This window comes from Acipenser ruthenus, chromosome 5, assembly GCF_902713425.1.
Source record: "Acipenser ruthenus chromosome 5, fAciRut3.2 maternal haplotype, whole genome shotgun sequence".
In the NCBI taxonomy this organism is placed as follows: domain Eukaryota; kingdom Metazoa; phylum Chordata; class Actinopteri; order Acipenseriformes; family Acipenseridae; genus Acipenser; species Acipenser ruthenus.
In genome coordinates this window covers 15,370,904-15,389,363 of record NC_081193.1, presented here as the reverse complement: position 1 = coordinate 15,389,363, position 18,460 = coordinate 15,370,904, and the positions used below count along the sequence as shown (strand labels likewise).

Below are 18,460 nucleotides of genomic sequence, written 5' to 3'. Positions count from 1 at the left end.
TTGAAGGAACTCGGCAGGTAGGTTGGCCCAAACATCTTGGAGAACTAACCACAGTTCTTCTGTGGATTTAGGCAGCCTCAGTTGCTTCTCTCTCTTCATGTAATCCCAGACAGACTCGATGATGTTGAGATCAGGGCTCTGTGGGGGCCATACCATCACTTCCAGGACTCCTTGTTCTTCTTTACGCTGAAGATAGTTCTAATGACTTTCGCTGTATGTTTGGGGTCGTTGTCATGCTGCAGAATAAATTTGGGGCCAATCAGATGCCTCCCTGATGGTATTGCATGATGGATAAGTATCTGCCTGTACTTCTCAGCGTTGAGGAGACCATTAATTCTCACCAAATCCTCAACTCCATTTGCAGAAATGCAGCCCCAAACTTGCAAGGAACCTCCACCATGCTTCACTGTTATTATTATTTTTTTTATTATTTATTTCTTAGCTGACGCCCTTATCCAGGGCGACTTACAATTGTTACAAGATACCACATTATTTTTACATACAATTCCCCATTTATACAGTTGGATTTTTACTGGAGCAATCTAGGTAAAGTACCGTGCTCAAGGGTACAGCAGCAGTGTTCCCACTGGGGATTGAACCCACGACCCTCCGGTCAAGAGTCCAGAGCCCTCACCACTACTCCATGACTCATCAGTCCAGAGCACCTGCTGCCATTTTTCTGCACCCCAGTTCCTGTGTTTTCGTGCATAGTTGAGTCGCTTGGCCTTCTGACCATACTTCTCCGGACAGTAGATGGGTGTACCAGGGTCCCACTGTTTTCTGCCAATTCTGAGCTGATGGCACTGCTGGACATCTTCCGATTGCGAAGGGAAGTAAGCATGATGTGTCTTTCATCTGCTGCAGTAAGTATCCTTGGCCGACCACTGCGTCTACGGTCCTCAACGTTGCCCGTTTCTTTGTGCTTCTTCAAAAGAGCTTGGACAGCACATCTGGAAACCCCTGTCTGCCTTGAAATTTTTGCCTGGGAGAGACCTTGCTGATGCAGTATAACTACCTTGTGTCTTGTTGCTGTGCTCAGTCTTGCCATGGTGTATGACTTTTGACAGTAAACTGTCTTCAGCAACCTCACCTTGTTAGCTGAGTTTGGCTGTTCCTCACACAGTTTTATTCCTCCTACACAGCTGTTTCTGTTTCAGTTAATGATTGTGTTTCAACCTACATATTGAATTGATGATCATTAGCACCTGTTTGGTATAATTGTTTAATCATACACCTGACTATATGCCTACAAAATCCCTGACTTTGTGCAAGTGTACCTAGAAGAATTGCTTCTGTTTTGAAGGCAAAGGGTGGTCACACCAAATATGGATTTGATTTAGATTTTTCTTCTGTTCACTTACTTTGCATTTAGTTAATTGATAAATATAATCTATTAACATGTCTATTTTTGAAAGCATTCTTACTTTACAGCATTTTTTCACACCTGCCTAAAACTTTTGCATCAAAATGATCTTGCACGATGTTTTCCCAAAATACATCGGAACGATTGTGCATCCATTTCTGAGGTGAATGCCATTTGGTGGCCAATGTGGTCGATATTAGCCGTTCCAGGTGATACAGCTGCCTCCTAGTTTTTCTCCATCTGCACCTCAAGTTTGCACATTAATAAAGGAAATAACGTTTTTACGTCACAAGCCGTGAACACAAATGAGATCTTGGTTTTGCAAATAAGTTCCTTGTTATTATAACATTAATTTTATTAGTATAAAAATATCTGTGATGAAATTAAACATTTTCTTTAATGAAGATGAGCCTTATAAATAAAATTTAGTAGGTCTACACATTTTCCATGTACAGTATTCGGCTTCCCCCGGCTTGGACTAAGCAACTCTGAAACACAATTGCTTAGGAATTCCAAGATTACTGCTATAAATAAAATACCATTTAAACAACTGTTTTACTTTTGACCCGGCTACATTCAGTAGGCTTTAATGTCGATTGTGCGCATAACTTTTGCCGACATTCAAATGTGCATAAGATGTTATTCGCTTCGATATCCTAATGGAAATATAGCCACTGTAATACTGTTGTAGCTTAATTCTGCCAGAACATGTCGCTACGAGGCACTCATATCGATGAGTCAACTATACAGCTGGTGAGTGCGTAGAAGTAAAACATTTAAAAATGAAAGCAAACGCAGAGTTAACCCATTCATTAATGCCTACATTTTTACACTGTGTATCTGTGTATCTGTGTTTGCACCATACCTTCTAAAAGCACATAAAAATAAAATAAATCAGCCATATTCATTAATTGCGCAATGCGAATATTGTTTCCTGAATTAATTGTATATGCTAGGTTTCAGATCGATCTTCTAAGTCAATGCATAAGACATTTTACAATGCTATAACACTCACTGTATTTCGTACACTTCGAGTAAAAAAGACACGTAGGTTGTTTGCTTTAAAAAAATGTTACACAACGTAATAACACTGCTGTACCGTTACTGACTTAGGTATATGGTTGTACAGTTCGGCCTTCATTGCTTGTAAGCTCGAAACTGATTGGTCCATTCACGGTGTCCATGGAAACATAAGCCCGGAAACAATGTTTTACTTGACTTACATACATAATGAATTGTGGAAATTGCCGCTACTTTACTGGAACAAAATTAACATTTTCAATACTATTTACTGGAACATACGAGCACTGTAAAAACATTTTTTTTTTCTTTTTGAAATAACTATTTTAGGCGGCTCATCTGGCAAATTTAGCCGGCCGCCGGCTGGAAATGAGAAGGCTGCGGGTCTATTGGCTGACACAAATTGATCCACCCAATAGCTAACTTGGCTCTAAATGCTCTTAAGGACTTACTTAGTCTGAAGGATATTTCTGATTATTAAAATATTTATACAGCTAAATGAACAGGTCTTTCCTCTAGATGCTGAATGAAAGGGAGTAAAAAAAATGCTTAGCAGCAGATTAAGAGCTGCAGTTCACTCAAAGAGATGCTGAAATAAAATGTCCGCTCTTTTCAAGCTGCATTAAAAAAAGCATTTAAAGTGGCATAAATTATTTAGTGTGGCTCAGAGCATCGGGCAATTTGTCAGCAACTGGAGCTCTCTGGCTTTACTCTAAGAGACAGCTGTACAGTAAGCACTTCCTACTCTCTCATGAAACTTTAAAAATAATAGAAAAATGACCACTTAAACGGAGGGAACTCAAAGCCACTTTTTCATGATTGTGTTACAACTCATCTGATTAAAACTCCAACACTTAGGCTAGTGGTGAAACCAGAACCAGTTCACCACCAAAATATACAATAAACATCATGTTCACATAACTGACACAACCGTCATTGGCATTCATTAGGTAACCCACAGTAAGAAAGGAAAGTTAAACTCCTAACTATGGATTTCCTATAAAGCGTTTTCACGTTCAATGTTTTGGAGTTATGATATAAGTAGCAAAGACAATATCTGCATTGATAGGCAATTTTACTCAACACAAAGTAGACTTTGGCATTTTTTATGGCATAATGATTTGTAATCGTGAAGTAAAATTATTTGGTGGAATAGCAGTTGATAGGTGGAATACTGGAAGAAGTATATAGACCATACTATTATTCAAAGGTGTATACAGATGTCTATCACATTTGAAGAAATATTTCAAAACAGTCATCTCTATCACTGATGTCAACTTGTAAATGGCAAATATCTTTAATATAGGAACCAAACTTAAACCCCTATATGTAAGCACTGGCATCACTATGAGCAGGACTAAGACTCTTTAAAAGTGATTCTGAGTCTGTGAAACATAGTTTAAAAACATCATCCGTGGGTGCGAGCTGAGCAGCTTTATGCTGGAAGCTTTCCAAATTGTAACACTGATAAATTATAGAGGAGCATGAGAGTCTTTGTATGGAAGTCAGTGAAGGGTATAATTCCAACTACGAGCTATCAAAAACTGCCCAATATTGACAGCCAACTCCTCTGTATGTTTCAGCACTGAAGGGTAAAGTCTGTGGTATGTTATCATTAGTGTTTATATATTTATAAACTTGTCTTTGCCAACCTAGTTTGGGAAATGTAACCCATATGATATGATCGGGTTAAACTGTTGACATGTTTAACTGGCAAAATCAACAAAAACTAATTGTTAACTGTTTTTTTTTTAAATATATAATTTAAGGCCAAACATACTGTATAGAAACTCTACCCTGAGCTGAAGAACACTGCAAATCTCTATTTTACCGATATTGTGTAGAGATTTGATACTGATTTGGCATGCTCCTTTTCTTTCCTGCCTAACAGAATGAATTGAAACTGTTTTCTGTTTTCTTTTTTAAAAGAATAATTTCCTCCCGGTTTCCTGGTGGATGTCATGTCCTTCATCTGGCACCGGCACCCACTGCATAAATACCACTACTGACAACAAGTCCATACAGTTAGATACTCTCCATGCAGCTTTATTGTATTTTAAAATACTGGCATGATACAGTACATCGTCTTAGATAACAACAGCCCTTAAACCTCCAGTAACTCAATCCCTCACCACTTATAACTCACTCTCCTTCAAAGCAAGTCAAAACTATGAAAACAGTTGAGTCCCTTCTTTGTATCCAAATCTTCAGCAGCATTCCTCTATCTCTTCTCTCTCTCACACACAAAAGAGAAAGACCCAGTAGGCAAAATGGATGCTGCCTTTAGTTCTTCGAGAAACTATGAACCTCTTGCCAATTTTAACAGAGCTCCAGATACTGATGTAACACACTGGCATATATGGTAAATACTCATTAATAATCCTAATGGACACAGGGCAAAGGAACACCAGTATATGTTTCAGTTAAATCAACAGAAATACTGTAAGTGGGTGGTCCCATCACCACAACACATCCCCCACTTAATAAATAAAGATCCACACAATATTCCTATCCCAGCCCACAGTGTGTGACCTGCAATGAGATCTAACTTTCCCTCCTATTTGCATTTGATTCAGCGGAACAAGGATAGGAGAAGAGAGTTTCACAGAGGATCCAGAGTGCTTCGATCTGCTTTGTCTTTGCCTGTGGAGTTTGCATTGCTTTTCACATTTCTTGAGACATGCTTATATTCCTCTAGCTTGCTGGCTCCACCCCTAGACGTGACAAGCAGTTTGATTGAATAAAAAACTCTAGCTTTGTGTGTCTGCCTGTGGCTACAATGTGGCCTTGAGTTTGCTCATTGTGAGAGTAGCTAAGCTAACTTTGGCAGGAACGAGATCTGGAACAATGAGCTCCCTTTATCTGCAGGCACAGATTAAATGTGCCACAAAAATGAGGAGGGGGGTGATACACCTTTCATCCTTGAGCTGCTGGGTGTTAAAGGGACAGGAAAACATCCAACTCTGTGGCTCCGACACATTCAGTTGTGCTTCATTTTAATGGAATGGCAGATTTATCATTCAGCTGGTCAGACATGTTTCATGTGCAACAGAGAACTTGTGTTTTAACTACTGGTATCTTAATGAATCACAAATGACACCAGAAGTGCTTCAACATATTTGCTCATCTGATCTAAGCAAAGCATGAACTGTTCATGAAATGTAACTCTTGGCATTTGATAAAAGCTGTTTTTGATGGATTGAACGTGGTTTGCTGTCCAAGAAATATTTCTCAACTGTTTGGTTTGGGTTTTATTTTTCCATTCTTACAGTTCAGATACAAACACACCTAAAATGATATGTGATTTTATTAATAAGGCCTTGTAACTTCATGTTTTTTTAATGGATCGTGTAAAGTTTTTTTCTGAGCAACTGAACTCTGGTAAAATGGCTTCTGATATGCGTTTTGATGCCATCACCCCAGTCATCATGCTAGCTGGCACACAGCCAACCATTACAATTTATGCCAAGAATATGGACTTGCAATTATTATTTGAAGAATGAAAAGCAACAGATAAAGTACATGAGTCATGCAATTTAATAAAAACCTTTTAACAATTTTGTTTAACATTCTCATCTGTGTGTCGATAATCTCTATGGTACCTGAGTTTTGTGCATGCCCACCTGATCACTAAGGGGTCAATTTGCACATGTTGTGGCTCTGCTTGCGGTTAGCAAGATATTTTGTCCGAGTAAGAAACATTGCACAGCCATGCTTTATGGGGATTTATTTTTTTAACATTTTCTGAGGAGAGATGCTTTGTTCTGTTAAACTTCCACACCTATAAACACTCACTTTATGTTCAGTGGTTACAACATCCACCAAACATACACATTCACTTCAGTTATTGTAATTTTAATGGAAAGTTATTTATTTATTTTTCAATTTTGGGTCAAGTCATCTATTTGTCTGTCCTCAACCATTTCAAATAAAGGGCTAGATGTACTAAAGGATTGCACCTGTTTTAAGAGTCGCAAACGAGCTGGAAGTGTCAGGTGACATGTACTAAACAAGCGCAATGATATTTGCGAGGTTTTAAGTAATGTTTTGTAGAGATAATTTGTCTTTGCGGATAATCACTTGGTGAATATTTAATTCTGGGTGTTCCTGTAAAGAATCTCAAAAATGGGGTGGAGATAGTGCAAATGAGGGTTCTCAAATATTATAATGAGATGTACTAAAGCTGCTGACAATTGCAAGACTTACAATTGCATCAATTTGTTAAGAACTTTTGAAAGCACGTTTTAAACAGTCGCAATTGTTGCTGGCATTTCCCAGTCTGCTTTTTCTCATGTGTTGCCAGTTGTGCTCAATGTATTTTTGAGGCGAACACCCAAGTATCTAATTTTCACTAAAGTCAGGGTGTACTTACAAGCCTTGAAAACACATTTCTATGACATGTCAGGCTTCCCCAGCGTGTTGGGAACACATGTGCCACTAACCCCTCCAGCTCATTCTGAGCATCTGTATAGGACCATGATCTACTTTGTGTTAATTGTCTAGGCTACAAAGTAGACCAAGTTAAAAATAATAATAATAAAAAATGTTGTATTTATTTTGTATTACCGGTAGGCTAAAGTAAAAAGAAAGTGCCTACTGTACAGATTTATATTTTTACATAATGTAATGTGTAGCCTACCCAAACACATTAGTGTTATATCAGCGCAATCATATACTTTTAAAATACAATGAGCACTATAAATATATGTGTGCAATTTTATTGTATTGTTTTTAAACCCCGACACCTCCTTATGCCGGACAAACACATCCGGTTTAGTGAGGGGCTACTGTATGACAGTGGCGTGCCGTAACAAAATGGACTGGGGTAGCAGAGTCCGGTCGTTGTTTTAGACTTTTTCTAGCGTCTGGTTGTTGTTTTAGACTTATGCGGGGGAAATGCAGATCTCTTATTGGCTGATCACATCCCCTTCAGGAAACCCCTAGACTCTTAAAAAACCTCTAGTAAACCCTGTAAGTCATCTTGGATAAAGGCATCAGACAAATGAACAAATAATAATTAGAGTAGTATGTTTCATAGAAGCAAGCACACTGTACGCAAGTGAGTGAGGTAACGTAATGTCATTTGACTGACGGTTTACTTGGCACTGTCTGGTCAGCAGAGAATACCTTGAAGGTCCTGATGCCACGCCATTGCTGTATGGTTATGAAAAGCTTTTTGTGGGTGAAGATTAGGGCCCCACTATAGAATCTGATAGGATTAAACTGCCTTTCATGTGTGTGTATATATATATATATATATATATATATATATATATATATATATATATATATATATATATAACAGTATTAAAATAGGTAAACTGAAGACGGAACAGAATGCATTGTACAGATGACGTTTACATTTAACAAAAACAATGTTATTTTGATTCTTGCACCCTTGCATGTTTAGACGTTATATACTACTCAACTCCCGCTATTGATATAAGCAATGTCGCAGGACTCTCGCAATGTATAATGCTAGAGATTTTGCTAAGAAGACGCAACAAATATTTAAATTAGTATATTGCGGTTCTCTTCATTAACATATTTTTTCTTAGTACATGTGACAAAATGTGCACTTTGCGAATTGTCGTAATGAAAATTCAAGCTGCACTGTGACTGGCCCATCTTAGTATATCTACCCCAAATGCCATGACTTGGCCTTTTAATGGTAGCTATTGGCCAAAAAAGAATCACATAGCTTTTGGTAATGGGAAACCAACTGACCTAATGTTAGAAACAATTACTATTCATGTTGAATCAATTCGGCTGGAGCTAGAGAACTGATGAACTCTGTGTTAACAGAGCTGTATCTGACCCGAGCTCAGACGCTTCTGTCAGACAGAAAGGTGCATAAAAACTCCAAGACATCCTCCCTGAGTAAGGAGTTCCAGGAAGATGTGGTCAATGGCATGAATTAAAAAGACAGTCAATTATTAATTATTCAGTCCTGTCTGTGTTTAGCTCTGATATGCTTGATGGGGCAAGACTTACTTAAGCAGCGACTTAAGTAATAATAAAAGGTAACCTGTTTTATCATCTTCCTCTCACTCTCATAATATACATTACCTAGGGAGCCGGGATAGTTGGATCAATAGTGATGTTAAATTAATTTAATATAATTATAATTAGAATGGCTAAAACCAAGACTACAGAACTGAGGACAAAGTACTGTACACTTTTAACAGATGGGTGATTACAAAGGCCTTTAAAATAAAACCTGTACTCACAGCTTCTGATTTGGGGGGTACTGGGGGCGGAGTTGGCACTCTGTTGTTCTCCTCTATTTGCAATACAGCAATGTGAGATGATCCCGTGGGTCCTTCTAAAGATAAAGTTGAAGAATGGAAAGAAATAAGATTCTGGTCTCCTTTGTCCCCACATTCCTGCTCCTTTGGGTTCCCACTGGCTTTTATATAATTCTCAGAGTTTTGATTGGTCCATAATTCCTCATAGGGGATTTCAGGGTGCTCCACAGTTCGAAACTCATTTTCTGCCCATTCAGGAGTCACGTACTCCCTTTCGGCCTCACTGACCTCGGAGGGTGTCAAGAGCTCATGTGGCATGATCTGGTGCTCCCCCAGTGAGTCCCTACAGCTTTGAGATTGGAGGTCACCATTGGCATGCATCAGCGTGCCACTGTAAACGCACAACGAGAGCCTTTGAAAGGACTGGGTGAGCTCCTCATGGGTATAGTTCATGGAGTTAGAAGTAAAGCCCTGCAGGTACACCTGGATCCGCCTGGGGCTGGTGCACTCCTCTGTGAAGTCCGTTTTCACCTCCCTCACTGCCTTGGAGTACTCATCGGGGTTGAATCGCTCCTGGCAGTACAGGGAGATCTCGTGGGCCACCGTCTCGAAAATGGGGTCCCCACGGAGGAGACCCTCGGGCAGCAGGAAACGGGGCATGTCCGTAAGCAGCAGAAAGTGAAACGGGGCCACCTCTTTGCGAAGGATACAGCACAGGACGACAGTCTTGGAGATAATGCTGACAAGCTTGTAGCGGTGACCTTCCCGTATGACGTGAAGGTCGTAGAGGTTCCTGGGCGGCCGAGTAGGTACCATCACGTTTACTGGCAGACGGACCTTCTCGATAATGCTGCGGATAGTGTGCTCTCCCTCCTGCATCTGGATCTCCAAGGGGCTGCGGGTGCTGAACTTGCCTTTGCACTGGAAGGGCAGGCTGAGGCTCTCGTTGGTCCGGTGGTTCATGCAGATCAGACAGGGCATCTTGCCCTTCACCTGCTTGCTCAGTGTGTTGGTCTTGCCCAGCTTGCGCAGAATGGTGTTAAATCGTGATTTCTCCTTCACCGTCTTGGCGCACAGGATCTCAGCCTGGCCCATCAATGTCAACTCGTCACCAGCGTGGAGGGTGAAGTTGTACGCCTCACTGTCCTCGCTGAACTCCCCAGAGATCACCTGCCAACACACAAAATGCAAGACTATAACTAAGGTCTTTCCTAAATAGTTCACCACACCGCACACTATAAACTGAGAGAAGGAGAGAGAGAGAGAGAGAGAGAGAGAGAGAGAGAGAGAGAGATAGAGAGATTTGAACAGATATTTTTAATCTACAATATTTTTTATTTAAAATGTACTGATTTGTTTACAGTGGTTTACTTAAATTTCTGGCACATCATATGCATAGCTAACAAGGAGATAGGACAATATTGCTGGAAGGCGGAACCAAGGATAAGAGTAATGTTTCACATTCCCATAGAATTCCAGAGCAAGCACATTTATCAACAACTTTTCCAAAAGCACTGTTCCAATAAATGATCTTGCTTTACAAATGCTGCAATATTTTATTAAATGATTTAAGGCATTTTAGAAACAGCCCCATGAGAGGCTCCGATCTGCAGCACTATACTCTTGTGTGTTTTTGGGGCTTGAATACAGTACATTTACTGACAGTTAACGACAGCCTATTAGGTGGGAGTTGGGAGGTCAGGGGAGTACTCTACCAGCGAATCAGGAGAGTGTATTGGTTGCTATGGGGCGGGACAAGAAGAGGAGAGAGAACAGTATTTGAGTGTGATGCAGTTGTTTTTCTTAAGGAAAAACATTAACTCTGAATATTGGTTTGATTTCTGTTAAAACTAAAATATATCCTACTCGTTTTTTTGGGTTTTTTTCTCACTGTAATTTACCTGCTTGTTTGTAATTTCTCTGTAAGAGAAACCGAAACAAAATCTTCTCATAGATAGTAAGCAAGTTATATATATATATATATATATATATATATATATATATATATATATATATATATATATATATATATATATATAATTGTACAGGACTGAGTAAAATTCCAATTGAATAAAAAACAAAACAACTAAACCCCCTACAAGAAGATATCTTCAGCCAGCTTTCGGATAGCGCTTAAAGTGACCGGCAAAGCTCTAAGTTCCTCTGAGTTTTTTTCCCCATCCAATCTGACGATGAGGTAAAGAGCCAGCTCTTGTTTTATCCCCTGCTGTGTTGGCACTGAACTCTGCTGGAAAAAAAGGGACGTGAAGGACTGCTGTGCTGTAAGTAGTTCATCTTGGGTTGTCTGTCGGGACTGTACTATAAAATAACATTTGCTTACTAAGGTGTGTGTACATTAGTTTGTATTACATGCTGGATTGAGGTTGCAGTCTCTTCGGGGGTGTCATGTACATAGGCAGAGTTCCGTGTTTCTTTCTTTATTTTTTGAGCAGTGGTAGAAAAAAAATACCTTTCCATTTCTTTATTGAGAGCGTCATTTATTCGAGGGCGGCGTCTATTAAAAAGCTGATATCTGAGTGAGGCGTTAATTCGAGGGCAGCGTTAATTCGAAGTAGTACGGTATTTAACTACTGGCTTTACACCTTAAAGAGCAAGTTCAGTTCAGTAAAATAAATTAAGGGGGAAAAAAATCACACTATCCTGCATAACTTCAACAACTAGACAAAAGGTAACCTAAAATAAAACCATTAAAAAAACATAAATCATACAATACAGGGTAGGAGAGTTACCTGTCAGCATTTTAGATATATTGTATCACACATTTACTGTGAAAGAGAAGCAGGAGCTGTCCAGCACAAATACCTCACAGCTGCTGCTGAAGCAGGGCAAATATTTGTAAAACAAACAACAGTAGTTAGCTGAAGTGCTTCTTGACAAATATACAGACGTCTCAAAGTTAGCATAGTTCTGCAAGCTCTCAGCAACACCCCCTAAGAGGAACTCTTATAAATCTACCTGACTTTGTTTCAGATAGTTGAATCTCCTTAAATGGAGCACAGGGAAGAGTTTATTTATTTTTGTGTTGTTAATTAAAGTTGAACTCCCTTATAAATAACTTGTTTTCAAATTTAAAAGTTTGATAGACAGCTGTTTTTTCTTTCAAAATAAATATATTATATAATCGCACTGCAGTGTTTTTTTGTCTTCTGTGGAAATTGTATTATATGATTGTGTAGTGCCAAAATGTCACAAACATGTTTACACATTGCAGTTTATACAGTTATTCTGAAATTGAAGTCTTTTTCTTTTGAGAAAATTGGAAACACATGTCTAAGTATCTAACAAAAAAAAAACTATGACTATGTCTAAGATTCTACACCTCTCAGACTTGGCAGATAAGTCTCTTGGATTGCCATGTGCTCCATTTCTGTACTAGACAGCCAGATAGCTAATAAGATGTCCACTAAATAACCAAAAGAATGCAAAGTTGACTGCTTCAGTTAAGCAAGTGAGATATTAAAACATTATGGGGTACATTTTATGAGCTTGTAAATAGTATTTTACTTGTTTTCACTAGCTGACAAAATGGAACTTGGAATTTTGGGGGAACTAAGACCTAATATAAATCTGAGAATTGGAAACCAAAACACGCTTGTTTGAAAGCCACTTATCCTACAGTGTTCAACATAATGTCAGAATATTATGCAATAATCTTTACTGCACCATTGTTTTCTGTGGCTTTGCTGTGCCAGTACCCAAATGCAGCACTCTACATTGGCTAGCCACAGTAGAGTATGTGTGAATATATATCACAAATCAAGCAATTGATGTTGTCCAAAATGTTAATATAACTGGATAATCAATGATAGACTTCGGTCAAAGGAATGCAGCCATATCAACTTATATCTGCAATGCTCTACTCTTACCACCACTGACCTTTACACTAAAAGTAATGGCCTCCATCACGAAGACTCTCTCTGGAAATACACTGGCTATTTCCTCCACGCTACTGAAGTACTGGACAGGCTCTCTCACATCCCGGTCTTGGTCCAACAGTTTAAACTTCCCTGCAAAAGAGAGAGATAAAAAAAGTCTATTAATAAACACATGGGTTCAGATGTAAAACATGTAACCTTGTTTTCATTATCCATCCTGGGTTACTTTTTAAGTAAAAGGTGTTCCTAATAAAATAGTCATTGCAGTATTTAAAAAAGGTTTTAATCCAGTTTTATCAATGTACATTAGTAAAGAGAAATACAGTAGAGAATCTGGATTCTATTTTATCATACTCTTAAATATCAGAAGCTTTACATTTTACATGCATACTTCTATTTACTGTACCTTTGTTTTATTTCTTTTTTACAACAACAAAAAAAGATCTTGACCATTCGCTAGAAAAATATCCTTGTTTAAAAATGGCTAAACAATAATTTATACATTTTCACTTGAAATCAGGTTTAACCCTAATTTAAAATTTCATAAGCGATTCTCCAGCAAAAATGTTTGTGACATAAAGAAGGATGAACAAGCATGCAGACACCATAATATATCTCCAGAATATCGTACCGTCAATAACTTATAAGCTAAATAATGTTAACATCACCGCTCATGACAATTGGATAAGCGGTTCTTTCCACATATGCAAAAATGTAAGTGTGACACACTGAAAGACTGATGTTTGGACAAACAGACAGCCCTCTGTATCAACAGATTTTGCAGTTTCATGACAATTGGATAAGTGGTTCTCCAGATATATGGAAAAATGTGTGAAGTGTGACATACAGTACATACTATTATTTTAGAATGTGATATACGAGTGTAATGCCCCTTAAATGCAGACCTACATTCAGATTAACAGAATGGTTTCTTATATATATATGTCATAACATAAGCAAATTAAGCAACAGTGGAATTTTTGTGGTGAACAGATTTCCATGCAAGTTCCCTGGTTAATTCAAGACAGGTACTGTATGTGTATGTGTGCCAAACTCTGCAACCCCAGAGTTCACTTCTTTAATGAATTTTCTTGCACATTACTTGACAATCTTTATGATATTTATCAGCTGAAAGTACAGTTCACACAACTCTGAAGATCCTCGAGTTTCCGTTGCCTAGCAACAGGTTTCCTTCCAAGGTGCACTCTCTAATCAGCAGTCATCATTTCAATAAAAAAACTCAGCAAAAAGTTTAATAAAAGACTGCTAGGAAACCATATTTGCTTGCCAACATACAGTATGCTATCATACCCCTTGCTTGTGTAACATTTTGAAAAGCGCTGTATGTTCCCTTGTAAAATTTCCAGAATGTTTCTAGAACTGATAATTGGTCCAGAATGTTTTTTGTTTATGTAACTGTAGTTTCTTTTTTTTTTCTTGTTGTTGTTGTTGTTGTTTTTATAACTTCATTAACCTGCAGTGGAAATCCATTAGGACTAAATAAATTATGAATGTTGTTTGTTTCCAATGTACCAATGCCAAATGATTCCTTTATATTGGTACTCTGTAATTAATATGAAAGTACCATTCATGTCATTCAGTAGAAATTCACCCTGGCATCAAGCTTTGATTTGACAGTTACCATAAGCGAACCAGCAAATCACTGGGTTCAAATGAGAAGGCGTGGACACATTTTAAAACTAGTTAGATACTTTATCAATCTGAAGCATGTTTTACAAGCCACAAGACAACAAATTGTCTTTGCATTTAGAGGTGCACACAACACAACCAAGAGGGAATGATTTAAGCCCGGTTACGAGATAAATCAGAAGGCAAAATGACTCTTGGATTCTGATCTGGTCAGATTTTCTGAGAAAAAAAATAAGCTTGATACCACAGACCGCATAATGCAAAAAAAAAAAAACTTTGTCTAAGGCATTTGAGTGGAATAAATGTTCATATATTTGATCAAAATCAGTTACCATAAAACTATCATGCTAAACAACTGTAAAAGGCAAATCTGTGGATCCATTATCTAACTGCCTATGCATCTATGTGCTGTACTTGATTCTCTATCTTACACAATCTATTGTGCTCTTCCAGTGTTTGCTCCTGCAGCTTTGATATCGTATCCCCACGGAAACAAGGCCCAGGACTGAAAGGAGCATATACAGGCCCACACTAAACAAAGAGTTGGCTGGTGGAGTTTGCTGCTTTTGGAATCTATCTTGCATTAATTCAAATCCAACAAGAGAATGACGCTGCATAGCTAAGCAACTTGATCTAAGCAAAGTATTTTTTTCAGCTGTTTAATGCAGGTTTAAACATATTTGTTTTTCCATACTGTACTTCTGTAAAAAAAAAAAAAAAATACAGTGGCCAACTCTGAAGCTGTTTACCTCTCAACTAACTACGTGCCCCAACCTCACCCCTGTAGCATGCCCAGTAAAACCATTTCTAAGGCTGGAGGCACCCCAAGTGTGAACCCCAATGACATTGCTGCTTCTATTCCAACTAGGGTCAACAAACTGGCACATGTGTAATGACTGCCGTCTGCAGTCGAGGTAATTATTCCAAATCTCATGGGTGAGAAAGCTGCAGGATGTGGTTGTAAGGTTTTCATTCATCGTGTTAGATCATTTTTCTGTTCAGAGGTGTGAGCTAACAATAAAATGTTCCTGAGATTCTGAAGTAATGTCCAAAAGGGCCAATCTTAGCACAGGATGAGTTCAATGTAAACTCTAACTGTAATTGACAGCAAAGCGTTATTATTGCTCTAGGGCCTTGACCGGACCTAGTGGAAAGAATCAAACTAAAAGAGCAGCTAAAAATAGCAGACTCACATGTTTAATTTCAGCAGTTACCATTAAACAGTTACATTGCTGGCATTTTTCAGTTCCTCAGGATAGTTTAGTCCACCATATTTAAGTAATAATTCACAAAATTGGTAAATTCTTCTTCCTTTATAAGCATATATTTTAGCAAGATATGAACATTTAGCAAAATGTATTAATAATGAGCTACCTTTATTGCATATAATGCTGTTAATATTGGCAGCCTTTGTGCTGTTAAATATTGATAATGATGTTTTGCATCAATTAATCAACATTTACATAATTTACTTAATTACCTTTAATACTGGTAATTTCAATGCAATGCACTTTACTTTCTCTAAGCAAAATTTCAAAAGACAACAAAATCTCAGAAATGGTTCAGACACTCTCAGACACTGAGATTTCAAACCCTCTTTCCCAATTATTTTTAATGAAATGTGGGACATGGATTGAACTAATGTATTGCCTGTTGTTGACAATTGGGCCGTTGTTGTAAAATGTTACAAAGGCATGGTTCCTTGCTGGTTGGCCAAAATACTTAGAGATGTCACAGATGGTAACCTCCAGGAAATACAGATTCATGGTTCAATGGCAAACATTTGATTATTTTAGCCACACAGAGCTTGATCATGGGCCCCATAGATCTTTATAGCAGCTAATTGCTGAAACCAACAAGACCATTTTAAGCTAAGCCTTGACTGTTCTACTGCCAGTGGTGCCCTGGTCCCAGGTGGATAAGGATTAATCTATATGGACAGAATATGTCACATTTTAAAAGTGGAAGGACCGCAGGATATGACAGATGGACAGCACTAAGGTTAGGCAGGTGGTGAAGTGAGAGGGAACCCTGTCTGTCTGATCAGAGATCAGGCTCAGGTTACACTCATCCCCCCAGGAGTTTGCACTGAACTAATTAAGGATTCATTTATCATCATTTCTTCCTGGGTATAAATACTTTATCGCTTACCTCATCTCCTTTTCTTAGGACTAACGCTGCTCAATCAGTAACAGGGATACCGAGATCGAGGCTTTGAATGGACAAGATGAGAAAACTAAATTGTATGTCAACTTTCAAGGCCACGAAATTGCATATGTAATACCCTAAATATTTACTCTCAACTGGATGCAAACGCAAGTTCAATGTTCAATGTCCCCAACTGCTTTTTGACCTATTTGAGTTCATCTTTTCATACATTTTCAATAGACAATAACCTGGGCTGCATCGTCATCATTATCAAGAGATTCTTCTTAATAAATGTTCCTAGTCATAAATGATAGCAGAGGGCAGGTCAGCAGGAAATGGTTTTCATGCTATACTTATGGTTAAATATCCAATATCACTCAGCAGTAAAAACAAATAAAACCTGATGTCAGTTATGTGTAGTGAATGGAAATCTGTATTTAATGTCAACCAATGACTGAAGTCAGGTATATCATAAGCTGAAATTACATTTTAAGTATGTGTGTGTAGCGGTCACCAGCTCCTGTAAGTCACATACTGAGTAATTTACTGAGCAGGTTACCAGGTTTAATATACCTACTGTACACTGCTTCATAATTGGTGGACATTCAACACGTATCTTTTCCAAAATAAGTTCTATGACAAACAATAGAAATACTAAAAGACAAACTTTTTCAATGTCATCAATGTCTTCAAATTCAGCACTATCGAGTGTTTAATAGTTATGGATGATATGACAAGCAATAACAGAACTTAAACATTACAGAACGGTTGACATTTCAGTCTGTTTATTACTTGAATGAGAGATCTCCAAAGATGATCAGGTGCAGTAGGAAGTGGTGTCTATCACAAGCAAACAGCATGTGAATGTACTTAGATGTTAGGGTTTCCTTTTACAAAATATACTGCAGTAATATTGACACAGTAACCTTGGAACGCAATATAAAGTAATGCAGATTTGCAATACATTACATTACATTAGAGCATGAACCGCAAGTCAAGTAAAATAGGACGTGTTTACACTGCTAATGCAAATGATAAGATGGGGAGTGTGATAACACCTTGTATAAAAACAAACTTACGAGAGGCTACCAGATGTACAGTATTCCTGAATACATTGTTTTTGGTAGTTGTGGTTGATCTGCGTCAGACTAATATGATTTACAAAAAAGGTGCAATAGAACATTGTTATGGTTCTGTTGTGGATCATGAGGTAATACTACCAATTTTTACTTCTAGAAACATACTATATCTGAAATGAGTCTTGTATACTTTTTTCATACAAACGTACTGCATGTTAAGCGCTTACAAGTCATAGTATTGTTTTTATCTGGGGCATAGAATTGTTTTTTTAAAATCATTAACACAATTTTGGTTCCTGGGTAGTAAGTGTTATTTCCTAATTGCTTATGCCTCAAAAGTATAGAAAATGGCTATTATTCCCCACAAACTTTGCTTTTGTGACCAGGACAGTGATATTTTGAAATTTACCTATTTCCAATGAGAAAACGGGCAAATGTGTGTCTTTTAGTTCACATAAAGTCAGAAAAAAACAACATATGAATCCAAATTAACATGTATTTATACTAAAGTAATACAAAAATGACTACAAAAGATTTAGAAGTGAGTAGTTTTTCGAGATTTATGATTATACTGTAAATCACTTTCACGAATCAGCCCCCAAATGTAGTCTCCCATCATGTTCTCGTTATACTGTCCTTGGTAGCGGAGTTCAAGGTCCAGTATATCCTGGTGGAAGCGCTTGCCTTGCTCCTCCGAGTACGCTCCCATGTTCTCCTTGAATTTATCAAGATGAGCATCAAGGATATGGACTTTGAGGGACATCCTACAGCCCATTGTGCCGTAGTTCTTCACCAGTCTCAACCAGCTCCACATAGTTTTCGGCCTTGTGATTGCCCAGGAAGCCCCGAACCACTGCGACAAAGCTGTTCCAAGCCGCTTTCTCCTTACTAGTGAGCTTCTTGGGGAATTCATTGCACTCCAGGATCTTCTTTATCTGTGGTCCGACAAAGACACCGGCTTTGACCTTTGCCTCAGACAGCTTAGGGAAGAAGTCTTGAAGGTACTTGAAGACTTCTAACTCCTTATCTAGAGCTCTGACAAATTGTTTCATAAGG

At 38.2% G+C, this 18,460-nt stretch overlaps 1 protein-coding gene across 1 annotated transcript in view; it reads right to left on the bottom strand.

The window, feature by feature from the left end:
* LOC117402707 (GRB2-associated and regulator of MAPK protein 2-like) overlaps positions 1 to 18,460 on the bottom strand; it is a 68,399-nt gene that overhangs the window by 10,637 nt on the left and 39,302 nt on the right. The window contains exons 3-4 of the mRNA XM_059023727.1: positions 12,529 to 12,659; positions 8,614 to 9,801 (exon numbers count right to left, since the gene is read on the bottom strand). Coding sequence (XP_058879710.1) covers positions 8,614 to 9,801; positions 12,529 to 12,659 — 1,319 coding nt within the window. The remainder of the gene's footprint in view (positions 1 to 8,613; positions 9,802 to 12,528; positions 12,660 to 18,460) is intronic.